At 40.4% G+C, this 17,863-nt stretch overlaps 1 protein-coding gene across 1 annotated transcript; it reads left to right on the top strand.

The window, feature by feature from the left end:
- The first annotated feature begins 1,945 nt into the window (after nucleotides 1-1,945).
- Nucleotides 1,946-9,383, top strand: CCNJ (cyclin J). Its single transcript, XM_054163474.1, has 6 exons — nucleotides 1,946-2,076; nucleotides 2,388-2,482; nucleotides 4,155-4,365; nucleotides 6,729-7,028; nucleotides 7,124-7,283; nucleotides 8,900-9,383. Exons 2-6 carry the CDS (start codon nucleotides 2,414-2,416, stop codon nucleotides 9,309-9,311), a joined length of 1,152 nt encoding a protein of 383 aa, XP_054019449.1. The 5' UTR covers nucleotides 1,946-2,076; nucleotides 2,388-2,413; the 3' UTR covers nucleotides 9,312-9,383.
- The last annotated feature ends 8,480 nt before the right edge of the window (nucleotides 9,384-17,863 follow it).

Raw genomic sequence — 17,863 nt, forward strand, 5'->3', positions numbered from 1 at the left:
GGCTCCAAATGTTCCAGTCAGGGCTAAGGTGTACGCCAACACATATGCTTCCTGCAGATAACAACATGCCTGTAGTTTGGCTTTTTCAATAGGATGGTTTTCTGGATGTCTCCAAGATCACAAAAAAAGAGTATCAGGAGCAATCCTGGCCTTTGTTAGGATGAGACTCTTTCCAAGCCTTTATTTTAATTGCATGAAAACGCAGACACAGAAGTAACTGTTCACAAGATCAACAACGTATTAAAATTAGGAATCTGTTACTAAGATTTATCTTGCCCTTGAAATATTAAGCTTGCCATTTCATTTCTTCAAGAGTATGCAATTCTAAACCAGTATTATCTGGATCAAAATTAGCTGGAGCATGCACTCGTCTGTATAGCAATGTCTAGAAATGAGCCAAAAGCCATCAGAACAGCAAAATGCTCATCTGTCAACAGTCTAGCTCAGATGGCTGATCTGAACAGTCCATCTCAGATAGCTAATCTCAATAGTTTATGAATTTTCTCCACTATGTATGCATGCATAAAAAAAATTAACATTTTTCCATCTTTTTCTTCAAAAAACTATGTAGCATTACATAACAAAATGTAATAAATGCTTTCTCATAAATGGAAACTGCCCAAGAAACGTTTCTTCAAAAAACATAAGCTTCCACCTATAAGCACAGCTCTTCAGATAAGATGGACCACTGCAGTCCATAAGACTGAGCATTAAAATCAGACATGCATGTTTAAAGAAACATGCCCTAACTTTTAAAGTTTAAAGTTACAGCCCTAACTACAAAGTTATTAAACTGTTTGTCAAAAAGTTGGTTTCCACTTTCTTAATTAGAAAAAAAAACAGAAGGGGAAGAAGGGGGGGAAAAAAACCCACAAACCAAAAACCAAACCATGTCTGAGCATGAGCAGACATGAAAAACAAAATACACTCCCTCTACATACATTGAATACAAAGCATTTCTTCTTCATTACTTCACATTGCTTGTTATACTAGGTTTTACATTCTCATTAGCTAATTGTTTGGGTATTTGGGAATTCAAAAATGCAAACCACTATAAAGCGCCAAGTATTACTTCACAAAACCTCCACAGCAGGGGATTACTAAACAGTGGAAAGCATCTAGAAAAAGGCCTGAATACAAAACAGATGCAGAGCACCTACTACTAAACCAGAAGCACAAGTGCGAGCTAATTTTAGCAATCATCTATCAAGATGCAGAGGCCCCTTCACTCAGGTGAACGACATAGAGCTGCTTAAAACCAGGATGCACTTTACTGCAAACGTTTCCCCCTAGAATTTGAATAGCAGTGAACAAGTGCTCACTCACAAAATAAATCAAATACTTAAACCTCATGGCTTTTGCACCCCAAGAGATGTATGCCCTTAACTGCTAACGGGAAAACGTGTCTTGAGTCAGAGAGCTGAGACAGCCCCTCACACGATCATTCGACTTCTTAAATCCCTCACAACTGAATCAAAAAGGGAAGAAACTAGGGAGAAAGCTGCTTTTAGGTGTTGGGGAGTGAGGTGGGTAAAACCAGGAGAGCTCCGCTAACTCGCCTCTCCCAAGCCCCCCGGCAGAACTCCACAAGGGTCCCACAACTGCCTGTAAGGGTTATATCGCACTCAGAGCCTCTGCGAAATAGTAAGACTGAGTCCAAACCCCGGGCGGCTGCAGGAGGTACAGCTTCTGGGGCCCTTGCAAGCGCGACTGCAACGCGCGCATCACCCCCCGCGCCTTATCTCCCCAGGCCTTTATCGGGGCAGCTACGGCAGCTCCGCTGGCTCAAAGCGCTCCCGCGCCTGGCCGTGGAACGTGGGGTTCAGCGTGTTCTATGAGCGCTGCGCCCTGATTGGAGCCGGGCAGGCTGTGCTGTAAAGTAGCAGACGATTGGCGGGCGAGCGGCCGCGTGCGGGCGCTGCCTGGCTTTGTACACACGCCGGCCCGCTCGCCCCTTTAACAATGGGCGAGGCGGGCGGCGCCGTGTGATGGCGGGGGAGCCTTTGGGACGCCGCGTCGCGCTCAGGTGCCCCGGGCCAGGCCCCGCCGCGGCCATCAGCCGCGCCGCTGCATAGGGTGAGTGGTGGTTTCAGTAGGGGAGGTGCTGCCGGCCTTTGTCGGGACGGGATCGTCCTCCCCCGGGACCGCGGCCGCCGTTTTCCCCGCGCCCCCCTCGCCTAGTCGTGCCTCGCGGCGGGAAGGGGCGGCTTAACGAGCCTCACTTGTGCCACACATGGCGATCAGCTGGGCTGGGGGGCCCCCGCGGCGCGGGTGGCAGCTGATCGCGTTTAACTGAAGGCGAGTGAGAAACGAGCGAGGGTGGTGCTACCCGTCCCATCCCGTTCCGCCTGCGCTCAGTGGAGTGCCGCTTCTTCCCCTCTGCCCAGGCCCCGACTGCTGCGCCGCCCCGCCGATGGAGCTGGAGGCTCAGTGGTGGACAGGACAGCTGGCTGCCGACATCCACCAAGCGCTTCGCTACAAGGTAGCCTAGTGCGGCGGCGGTGGTTGGTCTGTGGGGGGCGGTGGGGAGCGCGGGGGGTGGCAGGGAACGGAGACTGCCCCCGGGTTTGCGTCGCGGGGGAAGCGGAGGGTTGGTGGCCCCGGCGCCTTTGTGAGCGTTCTAACAATCAGAGCTGGCCCGTCGTAGGGCAGCCGTCGCGGCGACTTGAGTGGGGTGGGGAGCGCATGTGAGGGGGCCACTGCTGTGCGGGCTCGGCCGGCAGAGGTCTTGGTGGAACGAACTTTTCTATACCTTGAAAAACCCAGTGTTTTTTCCGTCAGCTAATGCTCGGACTGCTTGTCCCCAGTCTTGACAGTTTGTCTGACCGACCAGGCTCTGTGCTTTAAAAAGGCAAAGGGGTCACGGTGCACTTGGTTCTTCTGTTTGGATGGGTAAAGTGGGTCCAAGTTTAAATTTTCCAGAAAGCATTGTGATGCCGTTGTGAGGAAGATGTGGATTATCTCTCTTGAAGGTGTGACTGGTAAAGCAAATCTTTAGGGGTTGGGAACACAAGACAAGATAATTTATTTGCTACCATTACTAAAACCAAATTAATGTTGTGAAAGGTGAATTCTAAAGCTTAGTGGGTATGGGTGGAGGCTTTGTAGGTTTGTTTAGGGGCTGTTTCTTTTCACATTAATAGTGTGTTTCAGAACTCTGAATTGACCTTAAAACTTTGAAAACTTGGGCAACTCCATTCCTACTTGATGTCACCAGACTGTCCTTCTGGAAATTTATTTGTAGTCAAAATTCTACTTACAGTAATTAGGCTGCATAATCTAACTTACACATTTATTTGTGATAAGAGAAGACAGCACTGACGTTCCGCTGTATACAAGAGGAGATACTGGCTACTAGGCAGGAGCTTGGGGAATATTCTTTCTACCAGTCTAAATTTTGTATTCAAAATAAATCATGCCACAGTTTTGGGTTTTTTTATCTATAGCATTGGTAGAGCTTTTGTGTTTTGGGGTTCCCCCCTCCAAATGTGAGGCCACATGAGGTTTATGTGCGCTTAACTGAAGTACCTGAAAGTGTACTGTAACCAGTGTCAGTGCAATATCAATCAGATAAATTAAGTCATTATTCAAATATATGTGTGTAGCAAATGTTGACACATGCACACCCCGTTCCTCTTCCTAAGGTTGCCTACAGCTAGCTCTTCATGCTGTCCTCCTGGAGGTGCCTGCATGAGACCTAGCAGCTTTGGAACATGCAAACATTTCAGTTCAAAGTCTGATTGCTCAGAGCTGTAGCAAGAGGGGATTGACTCAAGCCACTGGACTTTGCAATGAAGCCTCTGAGGGGTACTCTCATATCCTTGCTGTTCCCCTGCTGAGAAGTACAGCCTTTGCAGTAGAGGTAATACAGCGGAAATGGTAAAAGCTTAAGTCACGCTAGCCAATTGCCCGACCGAAGGGTGTTAAATTTGAAATTATTTTACTAATGTACAGAACCAAGTTATTTCTTAGGTCTTCTGTAGTACAACAAATAAATTTTGTTCTGTGAAAAAGGATGCTGAAGTGATGGAACAGAACAAAGAGAAATCCTTTGAAAATCCCATAATAACTTTAAGGATGCCAGCAATATTAATCTGACACAAATCCATACTATGTGATGGTTTTAATAAAACTATGTGCTGCTGTCCATCTAGGAGCTGAAGCTGCCCTCCTACAAAGGCCAATCTCCCCAGTTACATCTGAGAAGATACTTTGCAGACCTGATTGCCATTGTGAGCAACCGGTTCAGGCTCTGTCCTGCTGCACGACATCTAGCTGTCTATCTGTTGGACCTCTTTATGGATCGTTATGACATATCTATACAGCAGCTGCATGTGGTTGCTCTTTCCTGTTTACTTTTAGCAAGTAAGTATGTATCACCAAACTTTAACTAGACCAGTCTAGGTTCTACTGCCAAATACAACATGCGTCTTCATGGGATATAGCAGATAACAAAGCCGCTCTAGACAAGGAGTCAGTGTAGATCAGTTTGGCCCAGTTGGTAGGGCCTTTCTTCAAACTTGTGTTTTGACTTCTGTTGGCACCCGATGAAACTGTGAGGAGGGCAAAAACACTGATTAAAAACTTCATGTTTATGCTTAGAAATTATTCTAAACTGAACTTTCAGAGCTGTATTGTAGGAGCAGAAAGACTGTCTTTCTGAGGACATCTCAAAATAGGTAGATCTAGTGCTGGAAATAGGAAATAATCATACCAGAGATAAAGGAAGAAATCAAATCATTTATAGACTACACTGCACTCTGCTGAGGGTGCTGTGTGCTTCTGGAATACTTCAGATTTCATAAATTGCAACATTCTTAAGGCAAGATAAGGCTAACATAAATCCCATATTGTCACATAGAAAATGTGGTGCTGGTAGAATACATTGGTGAGTGCACAGTACTCTGAAGACACTTAATTACACTCATTATTAACAATGCTGTTTATTTTGGCCTCAGCTAGATTCTTGTGGTGGGTTTCCATCTTTTAGCATTGGTAGACTCCTTTTAGCTGTCCCCAAATAAATATGGGTGGCACGCAAGGATACTTGCTGGCACTTGTTCTTAAACCAAGATTCAGGGAAACTAACTGTTGCTTCAGTTTCTTCTGATCTGTTTCTCTGAATCTACTTGTATTTTTTCAAAGAGATAGCACATGGTAACTAGGCACCCTGTGCTAGAAAACCAGAGTGCTGAGGTGTTGGCTATTTTTGGCATGCCACTTCCTTTCATTGCAGCCCGTCTTCACCTAATAATACAGATATTCAGCAAAAGAGTTAAAAAAAAAGGGTTATTTCATATTCTTCTAGGGGTAAACTTTGGATGCTACCACGAGCCAGCAGTCTTCTCTTGGCAAGGGTCAAGGTGCTGAGTATGAAAATCTTGCTCCAGAAACTAGTGTAATCCATTTAGGAAAATAGATTGGCTTTGAACTAATGCCAAATTTTCAAATAACATTTATATTCTGACAAGAAGTACAAATTTAAGGGGGTGGGGGGAAGGCACCAAGCCCCCAAATTCTGCCGTCTTTCATGATAAGCAGTAAGTAGAGCTCCAAAAGCCTGGAGTACTCCCCCTTCTGAGAAAAGCTTATGAATTAGTTCAGAAAGCACAAACCAGAATGCTGCTTTAAACTTTTGCCCTGTGTGGGTTAAACACATAGTTTAATCAGTGGTGCAATAAGTTGGACACATCACACTGTGATATATCTGATAAGGTTATAGAAGTAGTAACAGAAATTATGTGATTCCTGAAGCTTTTATTTCTGCAATTACTAGAATATGGGAAACAAAGCTAACAGAGTGGGACTGGTGTTGGACCAAGTCCTGTCTAAGTACCTCCACTGTTGAAAAAATGCAAATGTTCAGTATGTTCAGTCCTGCAAACCTCTCTAAAAATGTGTATTTACAGCATATGGTGTAGTACTGAAGAGTGTTAAGATGGAAAGAATTTGCAATGAAATTGAAATAGCACAACCATATGGGAAACTGTATGGAAATGTGACACTTGGTTTCTCTTATTAATGGGTTTTCTACATAAGCAGTGTTGCCTAAGGCTAAAACCGTACAGGCCTGACAAGTTAAAGTTCAGGGAATCCTTAAGCTGCTAGCAGCATTCAAGTCAAAACAGTGTGTATGGCAGTGTGGGTCTTCAGATGCCCGTTGCTGAAATCCACTTGTTTGAACTGCTGGACCAGATCACTAGCTATCAAAGCTAAAATCCTACCTACCGTAACAGGCACTGAAAGCAGCCCTGTTGGCTAGAGCCAGAAACAAAAAGGGTGTGGGAGGGGATTAAAGCCAAATGCTGTGGTGTTGTATATGCCAAGTCACATCACATAGTATTTCATGGATGATGAGGACAAATTACTCGGTAATTTGGTGACAAAATCTAGTGGATGCAGTGCCAGAAATGTCCTAGTACAGCTTAATTCTGCTCATGAGAACCTGCTTCTATGTGCCAGGGTGGGATAACCAACAGGAAATATGGCACTGCACAATATCCTACACTTTATTTGACATGATCTGCTGAAATTTAGCCCTTTTATAGTATATAGCCCCTTTTGTCTCTGATGATATCTTCCATTTGAGCTTTGCTTCTGCAGGAAAGTCTCAAGCTTGTTTGACATAATAGAATTAAAATATGACCAACACAGACATTAGATACAATATAGTTTATAGTTCACTTGTTCTGAGCCTTTTTCCCCCTTCTCTTTCTGTTCACCTGAAGGTAAATTTGAAGAAAAGGAAGACAGTGTTCCCAAACTTGAACAGCTGAACAGCTTGGGTTGTATGACTAACATGAATTTGGTACTAACAAAGCAGAATTTGCTTCATATGGAGTTGCTGTTGCTAGAAACATTTCAGTGGAATTTGTGCCTCCCGACTGCTGCTCACTTCATCGACTATTATCTTTCTATTGCCGTCCATGAGACTGATCTTCATGATGGTTGGCCAATGGTTTGCTTAGAGAAGACTAAGTTATATATGGCAAAATACGCTGATTACTTTCTGGAAGTATCACTGCAAGGTGAGTTGCGCATTTCAGGTAATGTATCCTTTCCCTTTTTTTTTTGTGTCTTGGCAGTGTCCAACTGCAATAATTTTATTTTTCTCTCCTTCTAGATCACGCATTTTTAAGTTATGCCCCTTCTCTAGTTGCTACTGCATGTGTAGCTTCTTCAAGGATTATCTTGCGTCTCTCGCCAACATGGCCTACGCGGCTGCATCATCTCACTGCATACTCCTGGGATTTCCTGGTGCCATGTATTGAGCGGCTATTAATGTAAGTTAAAAGCAGCTTCCTACCAGCCCATTTCTGTGTCTTTCAGTATGCTTGATTGCTGTTAGCACTGAAATTAAATATCTCTTTGAATTTCAATTTTTCTATGCTAAAAATACTTGGGTATGAGGTAATATTGTTAGGCAGTAACTGTTTTGTTCTTTCCAAAAGAGAAAACCTTATCAGATTTAAACTCTTTCCTGTTCTTTTGACAAACAAACCTCAGCCTTTCATTTTCACTGAACATCATCTGGCATGCTTTGAAAAAATCTGTGAAATAGCTTGTCCCCAGTCTCTGTAGCCTTCTAGGAGAGCAAAAATGAAGTGCACCAAAAGTGTAGGTCCTCCTACTGACTTGGAAGGCTCTGTGCCTTTGATGCCCCAGACGTTATGAATCAAACATGCAAGACTCTTTGAGCAGCAAGCTTGTGGGGAGGAAATGACCAGGAGGTTGTAGCTATTTTTGCTGTATCCACTTTTTGCACTACAGTGAAGAGATAAAGCAGATGCGAGATAAAAATGCCAATGAATGTCAAGTGACCCTTACTGGGAAGATGTTACGCAATCAGTTCTTTTATTCTAAACCTCAAGATCAAAACCTGTGCCTCCCATAACTGCTTTTCTCCCACAGAAATTTACTCTTGCCCATATCTAAACACAGTTGTGCCCTGAAGAAGCACAGAAACAGCTATATATGGAAGAATCACACCTTCCTTATAAATGTGATGTTATCACACCAATGGCCTATTGGCTTCACTACTCTGTGTACCTAAGTATGTAAGTGCTGTTGCAGAAGTGTTTACAGTATTGCTCTCTCTGAACACTTGGCAGGGAGGACAGGCAAAGGTTTTTGGTCATCTTTGCATTGTACTTAAAAAGTTACCAGTCTTTTAGAAAAAAATGATGAGGGTCTGAACCCCAACTGTCTTCAAAAGATCTGACATGTATAAGGTGCTACTGAAAAACTTTGACTTTAGGCCTGACTGAAGTGTGTAGGTGGCACCTGCTTAACCTCAGTGTAAGAGCAAGAGTATGTCTAAATATGTTTCAGATGGTGTAAATCAAAGGGAGTTCAGGTGAGCTAAACTGACTAAATTGACTGGGTGGGCTAGGACAAAAGTGAGGGGAAGAAAAAAAAAGGGGCATTTCTACTCCCTAAACCAGAATCCACTATCAATATGCATATGATCTTTAATTACTGAAGTGCAGCTCTTTAAAAACCCTCTGATACCATGTCTTTTTTAAAAAAAAAACCTACACTCTGTTACTCAAATGAAATGAGGTAGAAAGAGCAAGTTTCAGGTTCTGGTTATTTGGGATTCTAGTTCAGTACACTAACAGATTTTATTGCACTGGTTATTTAGATACTGCTGTATTACTTGTACTGTACTTGGCTTTTATCTGCATTTTGTATTGCTATGCAACAAAGTGAAGCACTGAAAGGAGACTATCCTTAAGAAACAAATTTTAAAACCTTAGATAGTTTTAAAAGGTAGGGGAAAACTTATTTAAAAGAAAACTTTGTAAGCTTTTTTTACACTGCTTTTTAAAGTTAACCCAAATATTTAAATTATTTTAATACCTGCATTGATGTATTCTGTCTCCTCAATTTGTTTTAGTGCGCATGATAATGATGTGAAGGAAGCAAACAAACAAAAAGGACAACAAGCTCAGTCTGCCCAACATGCTGTATTTCAGACCCCAGCTCCAACTCCACAGCAGGGTAATGCTCAACAGCACGTACCACAGTATCTCCAAGCTCATCAGTCTTCATTACAGTATCACCATCAGACATCACAGCAGCAAAACTGTCCACAGATATTATCATCTAATCATACAACATCTTACCCACTTCAGACTTGCCCTGCTGCCTTACAGTCTAGTGCTCAGGCTCGAGGCCATGTACAGACTGGTACTGCAATGTCACTAGCTGTTCCACTAGAAGTGAAGCCATGTATAAGTGTCTCCTACAACCGGAGTTACCAAGTGAACGGACGATATTCCTGTATTACACCATGCTTTGAGAGGTGATAAGTACAAAATGGTTTTGTGCTTTTTTGTTTGGGGTGAGAATTTGTCTTGAGGGGAATTGTTTTGTTGTTGTTTGGGGTTTTTTTATTATTATTATTATTATTTGTTAAACCTCGAATAAGTTTGAGGACAAATCAAATTAAAAAAAGGTCTTTCCAGAAAAAAAAGCAACTGGATTGGAAACCTGTACCATAGCTCAGATGCAGGCTGCAAAAATAAGCACACAGAAGACCCTCTAAAAAGAGTGTGTATACTTGGGGGTGGTAAGCTCTTGCTCTGGCACTGAGAATACTCTGTGCTTCTAACACACATCTTTTGAAATACTAGTTAAAAGCAAAATAACAGTAACCACAGATTTAACCTTTAATGAAGGAGATATGCAGTATTATTTTGAAGACGTTCATGTAACACTGCCATACAGTATTAACACTGGCTTTAACTGAAACTTAAAATCCATTGAATGCTGGACTTGTTCAGATACATGGGGACCACAGGAAAAAACAAATCTTATCTGGCTAACTCCATACTCTTGCCCCTTTTTCAGCACTTGTGTTGGGTATTGGCTTTAGGCTAAGGCATTTGAGTTAACTGGTATTTTGGCTAGTTTTTAAGTTTTGTACCTCAAAGGATATATGCTGTGTTTTTTCTTCTTGTATTTTTCCTATCCTTTTTATGTTTAAAGTTAACTCTTTCATACTAACTCAGGGAATTTTCTACTCATTACTCTATGCTGCTGGTTTGTACACTTACCTGGGTATAACTTGAGGGAGGGAGATAGGAGAGGGAAGAGGAGACTATAGCAAGAGCCTTTTCTTCAGAGCATCTACACAGAGTACCAAAGGGACATGTTCATGTTCACAAAACGTAGATGCGAACTACTGCCCAGCAGTGTGGTATTGAGTAACTGAAAAAAAGGAGAAAGCTTAAGCTGAACTTCTACTGTACCAGAACTACTACAGTGGCTGTGATTCCTCTGTGTTTACACACACATATTACTAACCAACAGAAAACATCCTCCCGTTGTACTGACAGCATAACTTGTACAAAACCACGCTTACAGAAATCCAGTTCTGTCAGGTTTATAGCGGAGGGAAATTCTCAGGTAATAGTGGGGCAACTTTTTCTTCTAGTATTTGAGAGTTCTAGAAGAACAGGCAGAGATTTACTCTTCTAAACGGGTGGATTAAGATGTATTGCCAAGTGAACTGCTTTGTCACAATTAAGGTGCTAATTACATAACTTTATAGAATTACACTATCTCCTGTGGAGTGGGAAGTCTTGAGGGTAGAAAGCTTCGCTCATCCAACTCTTGGATGAAAATGGCGGTAGAGATATTAATGGAGAAAATACTACTTCTTTTTCTTTTTTCTTACATACAAGATGATAATAGACTTTCTCCTGAGGTAGAATATGGAAGGAAGAGGTATGGATGACAAGATTCTTACTACTTTAAAATAACCTTATAGTAAGTGGGCTTAAGGCTTTTCTTATTCTTTTATCACCACCTTCTTTCCTCACAGCATTTAAAATTGGGTACCATCTAATGACAGTGAAGTATTGGAAATCCTGCAGAGACTGTTCTGAAAGTAGGGGCAATTAGGATGATGAAGGCTTTGTCACAGGAAGGAGGCCTTACTGTAATGTTCAGCATGGAAGACACCTGTGTTCATTGTTTCTGGGGCTGAAGGATAAGATTAAAAAAAACCCAAAAACATTTATTGTTGAGGAGAAGAAATCCTGTTTCTCTTAGGTTTTGATTGTGGTGTTTCTATTTTGTTGTTCATTTGTTTTTCATAAATCCTAATTTTGTTGTGGGCTTTTGTAGCATGCATATGCACGTCAAGAGCGATAGAAAGGTCAGTGAAAGAGAGAACCCTCTCTGCTTTATGCTAGAGAATCAATTTTGAAATGGGCATAGTATGGTCAATTCTTAAAGTGCAAGGTGGATTGGTTTTTGGGGGGGGGGTTGTTTGATTGTTTGGTTTTGTTTTTAGTTTTGTGGGGTTTATTTCCTCTCCATCTCTTAATGAATATCTCCCCATGTCTGAGAGTAGTGTTAAGTAGAGGCTTTCCATCTCCTAAGATGCCATGCTTCTTATTCAGCATTGTTACCCGTTAAAGAGGAATACGGACTTCTTTCTGATGGTTTCATTTTGATGCAATTCTCTATCCAAGTCCTCAGTCCTCTTGACTACCTCTGATGCTATGAATGTACAGTCTTGTAATAGACCATGACTTGAAGTAATAGCAGATGCCTGTAGCAGTTTATGTAAAATCTTTAAATCAGCTAACTTGTCATCTTTATTTCTGACACAGCAGTATAGGCTCTTCTTTTTTTGGGTATTAGTAAATTTATCCCATAGACATTTGATATATAAAACTTTAATATTTAACACTGGAATTATAATGGGCAGGGGTCCTATTCAAATAGTTAATACTGCAAATTTACATGTCATAGGGTAATTTTGTTTGACTTTTAAGATACTAGGTCAACTGTAAAAAGATCCACTACATGCTGTTTGGTTTTAATTTATTACTTAGTCTTGAGTTTTTTTCTGACACTACAGATGCATAATGACTACAGAGAAAATGTACACTGAACAGTTTCAATATTATTTAAAAGGGCTTTACCAGTGTACATTAAAAATACACTGTTCTTACTATTAGAACCAAAATGTGTTTTTTTTATGGCATAAATACAAATGGTGCTCCTAAATGCAAAATGTCCAAAACTATGGAATCTTTGTGAGTGCTATGCATTCAACTTATTTTTAAAAATAAAGCTAGTTTTGAGTAAGAAGGCTCCAGTGTGGATTATGCTTTTGTGTGTGGTTTGTAAAAAAAAACAAAACAAAAAACCCGAGAATGCATAACCTGACTGTAATCTCTCTTGAATCATCCCTGTGTATGGTCTGAAGATATAAGGACTTTTCTTCTTTTCCCCACCCTTTCTGTAACACAATAATAAGCTTCAGGAACACTCTGACTTCCCAATTAAAAAAAAAAAAAAAAAAAAAAAAGAAAACAACTTAAAGCCACAAAACAGCCAGAACAAAGGGGGAAAAAAAATATAACAGGAAGGAAACCATGCAGGAAGAGGCTTTAAAACTAATTGCACCCACAGCGTATGCTAAACATTGTACACTTTAATGGGTATAGAGTACAGCTGTAACAAAGAAATCCAGAATGAAACTATAGCAGTTCAAGACTAGGCTGTTGAATTAATTTTCTCAAAACAAATGAAACTGCCAGTATTGCTTTATTGTTTTTTTATCTCTAATACCAAAATCAGCCTTTTGTCAAGAACTGTGAGAGCTCAGGTTACTTAAAATAGCTGTGAAAGCTCAATCATGCCAAAGGCAGCATAAACTTGTGTGATGCAGTTTAGCAGAAATAATTTTTGGATGCTTAAAACTTCTGATAACTGCTCCTTACAATTTTAGTTCTTCCTAATAATGTGCATGTTTCACATCGTTAACAGCGTTATGTGGTGATGGCTAGAGCTCCAAAACTGAACAGGCTGCATGGAACTGGATTGCTGTAAAGTTGGAAAATTAAATTATGAGATCTGTTACCTTGAATCCATCCATCTAGGAATAAATGTTTGTGAAAATCCTTCTAGAGAGCCTACAGACAGGGAGAGCAAGATCCACTCTGTCCTACTAAGGAACAGGAGCAATGTTCCAGTATGACTGTGGATGCATATTACATGGATAATTTGATCAGGAGAGTTTTGTTTTTTCCCTTAGGGTAGCAAATGTCAAGTCTGTCTAGACTGTCTCCTTGCAATCTCAATTTTTTTTATATTTTTTACTGGAATTAAAAAGTTGGAACTACTCCTGACATTTATGAACTTCTAGGAACTAGAAGTTCATAAACAGGGACTGCCAGCTTCATGTAAATATTTCAGTAGAAGTCTCAACTTCAGATTTCAAATTGCAAGTCTGAGGTTTTTTTTGTGTTTGTACATAAGAAAAGCTTTATCTCTGCTTCCCATGACCCAGGTTCCCTATCTACATTAACTGCAAGTAGCACTGCAAATTTAGCTTAAAAGATTAAAGTTAATATTTCAGTGACTGGCACATCACCAAAAAAAAAGACTTTTTGCTAACCATAGTACTGCTGTTAAGAGTATGTAAGACAGAAGGCAACACAGCATCCTCCTTTAATAATTTATTAGCTATGCTCTCTGAATGTTCACAGGAACAAAAGTCTGGTGAGTAGATAAGACCTTATCTGGCTGAACACAAGTGCCCAGTTAGTCTTATTTTATTACAAGGTTGTCAACAGCAATTTTTTAAAACATGAAGTGAAACAGCACTAACAAAATACACATTGTTATTTCTAGTCCCCATTTCAACAATATTTTAGAGATTATGGCACAAGCATATACATTTGTGAAGTTTACATTGCACATATTGCTTTCCCCCTGTAATTAAATGTAATAGTTTTCTGTAACTTCAATAAAGACATACATTCTGACAAAAAGAAAGCATTTGCTACTAAACATTAAAAAAACCAACCCACAACACACCACCAGAAATCCCCAACAACACAACCAACAAGTTGCAACTGAGTAATTAAAAACTAGTTACAGGTTTTTTAAATTCTCTGAGCAAGTAAGGGCTTCTGCTGCTAGTCTAACAGGAGAAGATTCACAGGTGTTAAAACTGCAAAGCTGAAATTCAATATATAATGTTCACATTCACCAGTGCAAGTCAGATAAGTTGTTATCACTGGAATATGCATTCTAAACCTGTTCAGAAATGGTATCTGCTTCTCTTTGAATTCACTCCCCTGAAACAGCAAGATAACACATCCATAGAACCAGCCATTAAAGCTCTCTTAAAAGAAAGTACTTTCCTGTGTTCTATGAATCATTTGAAAGACCACACTAAGCTTATATATTCTGCAGGTTTTTTTTTTTTCACACTAACCAGTCATTAATTAGTAGAGATTAGCTGCCTATAGAATGCCAGATTCCACAGATAACACATAATCTTCCTATAACAACAAAAGAGACTAGTTCTTTTCTTGTGGTAATTAAAAGGTGTTATGGTCTTGCTACATTTTGCAATCAAAAAGCTTAATTTCCTAGTTTCCATTCCTTATCTAGATGAATGTTACAAGTCCCTTCCAACTGAAATATTACAGACTATTAAATTTATCCATGAGAGGTAAGCAACAGTAACTTTGGTTTTAAACATTTAACTAAAGGATATTTACTTATGATTGATCAGATTAATCACACGTGCAAAATATTATTTGGATATAGATGAAAATGCACATCAGCAGAAAACTTCACTGCAAATTTCTGAAAACTGAGTGCCAGTCTGAGATGTGTATCAATTACTAACTGCAAATGCATGTATGGCATCTGGATGTGTTCTCTGCTAGCCGGGGAGAAAAATTACACCTGTAACTGCAGATTGATTGGAAAGATTATTTAAGGGTGAAAAAAACCCAGTGCTTCATATCTGTATCAAGAATCATATTTTAGTTAAAACCTTTTAATATGTAAAAGATGCTCTGTGTGCAGTGCTTGTAGTTTAAATGAAGCATTTTACAATTACCTATTACGGACTCAGTTTATCTGGCAACCAAGCTCTTACTTGTAAAGATTTTCTCCTCACCTGTTTCTATGCATCTTTGGGTATCTTTGTCTTATTTAAGAAAGCAAAGCTAGATATGTTAAGTGTTACTTAGAAATCTTCAGAACATTTAGACAAGTAACTGAACATTATTGTATGTGTATTGGCACTCTGTCACGGTGACACTATGGATATTCCAATATGAGAGCCCATCAGGCTGGGTACTTTTGAGATTGCTTCCTTTTAGTTTGACCTGCAGAATTATTAATGGGACTCCACACCAGAAGACAAAGGCAGATTGTGAATCATTGTCCAAAAGGATATATAATTTCCTTTATTATAAACACTAATAACCTTTATTAATATGAAAACTTGCCAAATGTATCAAAAGGTTCAATGTACAGTTGGAATATATTTACAATGGGAATGTACAGTATTTGGGCAACTATAACATTTTAACTATTTTATGCAAACTGGGAGAAATACAACAGAAAGAGAATACCCCAGGAACAAAATGGCACTCAAGCACCATTATGCCAAAGAGGCAGTTAATTACTCACAGCTGGTTGTACCCAGGCAGGGAGTGCTGTGTATTAGAGGCTTTGGGGTGCTCATGCGCCAGGCACAGCTGGTTGCCGGTAGGAATGCCACGTGGTCATCGGTGGCTAGTCTAGCTTCAGCAGACGGCGGGCTGTTAACAACGCTGTTGCGACGGGCACTTGCTCTGTCCTGGGTGAATTGAGGCATGGCAAAATCCTGGTTGCAAGGGGAAGCAGGTTTGGCTCCAACTCCTAAGCTCGTGGCTTCTCTTGTAGCTTGCGGCATGTATGCTCATGGCTTTATCCCATGCGCTGGACCAGGCAACTCAAGGCTATGCAACTTGAGGCAGTTTCAAGCCAGACAAGGTCCAAGAAGGTTCAAGCACACAAGGCTAAGCAAGACTAAGGCAAGAGCAAGGCACAGGCAACTAGAAATCAGCCTGTATATAAATTTTGCCCGAGATTGATTGGACCAATAGGGCATGAAACCAGAACAGTTACCCAATGGGAAGGGGTTCTGCCAGGCTCTGGCCAGATCACATGCCCTTACCATAGATACAGGGTTGTTCACCAGACATGCATGGTCCTGTCCCCTTTGTTCCTGTTCCTGTGTTACCCTGGCTTGCTGCAGGAAGGAGGGGGGAGAGTGGGACCATGTCTAGACACCTTAGTGTCTGTCTGGGTTTGTGTTGGGGCCGTTTGGCCCTACCGTGACAATCATCGCAAAAAATAATTGCTCTGCTTTAGCCTTTCCTACAGAGGTAGGCTATCCACACATTTGCATTCCAAGCACCTATCAGCTGTGTTACTTAGAGAAGAGTTCTCCAGTTGTTTTATTTTTAAACACAACTGTAACTTTACTACTGAGTGCTGCAGCTTGTTAGCTGCATAGATTTTGCGAAAGGATAAATGGCACTATAGATGGCACTACTGCAGATCTCCAGAGACTGAGAAATTCTTCAGGTATGCCACAGAGACTGTTTCCAGGGACACTGCCTGTATTTTGGAGAGCACTTCTATGCTTCTGGCCTTGCATCATATCTCAGTACTTGTATCTTATCTTGGTGCTTGTTCACTGTGGCACAATAAGGACAATCTCCAAGGACTTGGATAGTCCATACCCTTCCAACAGAGATTATGAATACCTAGAAGACTATCTTCCTTGACAGACAAAGGCGTGGGTGTTCAGCCGTACATCTAAGAGACTCTTGAATGACAGATGTGAAAATAGGATAAGATGCTACCAGGAAACAGGTTCTCTAATAGTAGTAAAGTCCTTATCAAAGCTTCAATACCTAGGTTCAGATTATGTTCTCTAAAGGGATCCTCCCTCAACAAAGAGAGGGTTGTGTGTTTTGAGAATGTTTTGTAAAGTCTCCTAGTACTTAGGATTACTAGTTAGTAAAAAGGTAACAACCATGTAGCACTACATCTAGTAGAGACTACAAAGGCTAAGATACATCAAGAATTTTTCTGCTTCCTCAATCAACTAGATTGTGAGAACACAGAAGTAGCTTGGAAGCACTTCCATCATGACTTTCTCTTCAAGAATGCTGCTTGTTCAGTTCATTTCCATAAGCCATCCCCTGATGATATATTCCTGATTATACTTATGTTAGCACATGCATTGGCTTACATTTAACAGAAAACCATTCTATCTCCCTGCTGATTTACCTTCACATTCTTACAGTTTTCCTATTGACGAAGCAGTTGACATTTGGGAGGAGATAAAAATGCAAACTGCTTGTGACATGCCCCTTTGCAATACAGCCCCATCAAGAGAGTCCAAAATCATTTTCCAGAGCTAGTGCAAATGCCATATTCCCCCCTATATCAACACAAAATAAATATCAGCAACGATGTATGCTTCCAATGGAAAAGAAAGTAGAAAGGCTGTTCAATTTTCTTACAGATAAAGCAGCACTTTCTTCTGCAACCTCTTACAAATTGTTCTCTTTCCTTTGAAAGGTGCAGGACAACACTGAATAGATCAAAATCTTTTCTGTGTGTCAAATAATTACAGCACAAATGACAGCTGTCTCAAATACTACTGTTAAAAAACAAAAAAACCAAAAAAACACCAACCCACAACAACCTACTGTTGAAGAAGAACAGGATTAACAGCATCAACCTACATAAGTATTTAATTTTACCTCACCTATAATTGTAGTGCACTGACAAACTGAAAAAAAAATGTATTGCTTAAAGAATTCATTAAGAGCTAATAGCAGAGGGGTGCAAAATAATAGGGCAGATGGAGCAAAACTGGTGTTCTTACTCATCTCTCCATTATAAAATTTATAAAAAAAAAAAAAAAAAAAAAAGTGGAAATGAAAGCCAAAGTGTGTAAACACAAAATGAAGTAGAACAAATTATCACAGCTTTCAATGAAGGCAAGAGCCTGGCAGGATTTTCAAGAGAT

This window comes from Dryobates pubescens, chromosome 8 (assembly GCF_014839835.1).
Source record: "Dryobates pubescens isolate bDryPub1 chromosome 8, bDryPub1.pri, whole genome shotgun sequence".
Lineage (NCBI taxonomy): Eukaryota > Metazoa > Chordata > Aves > Piciformes > Picidae > Dryobates > Dryobates pubescens.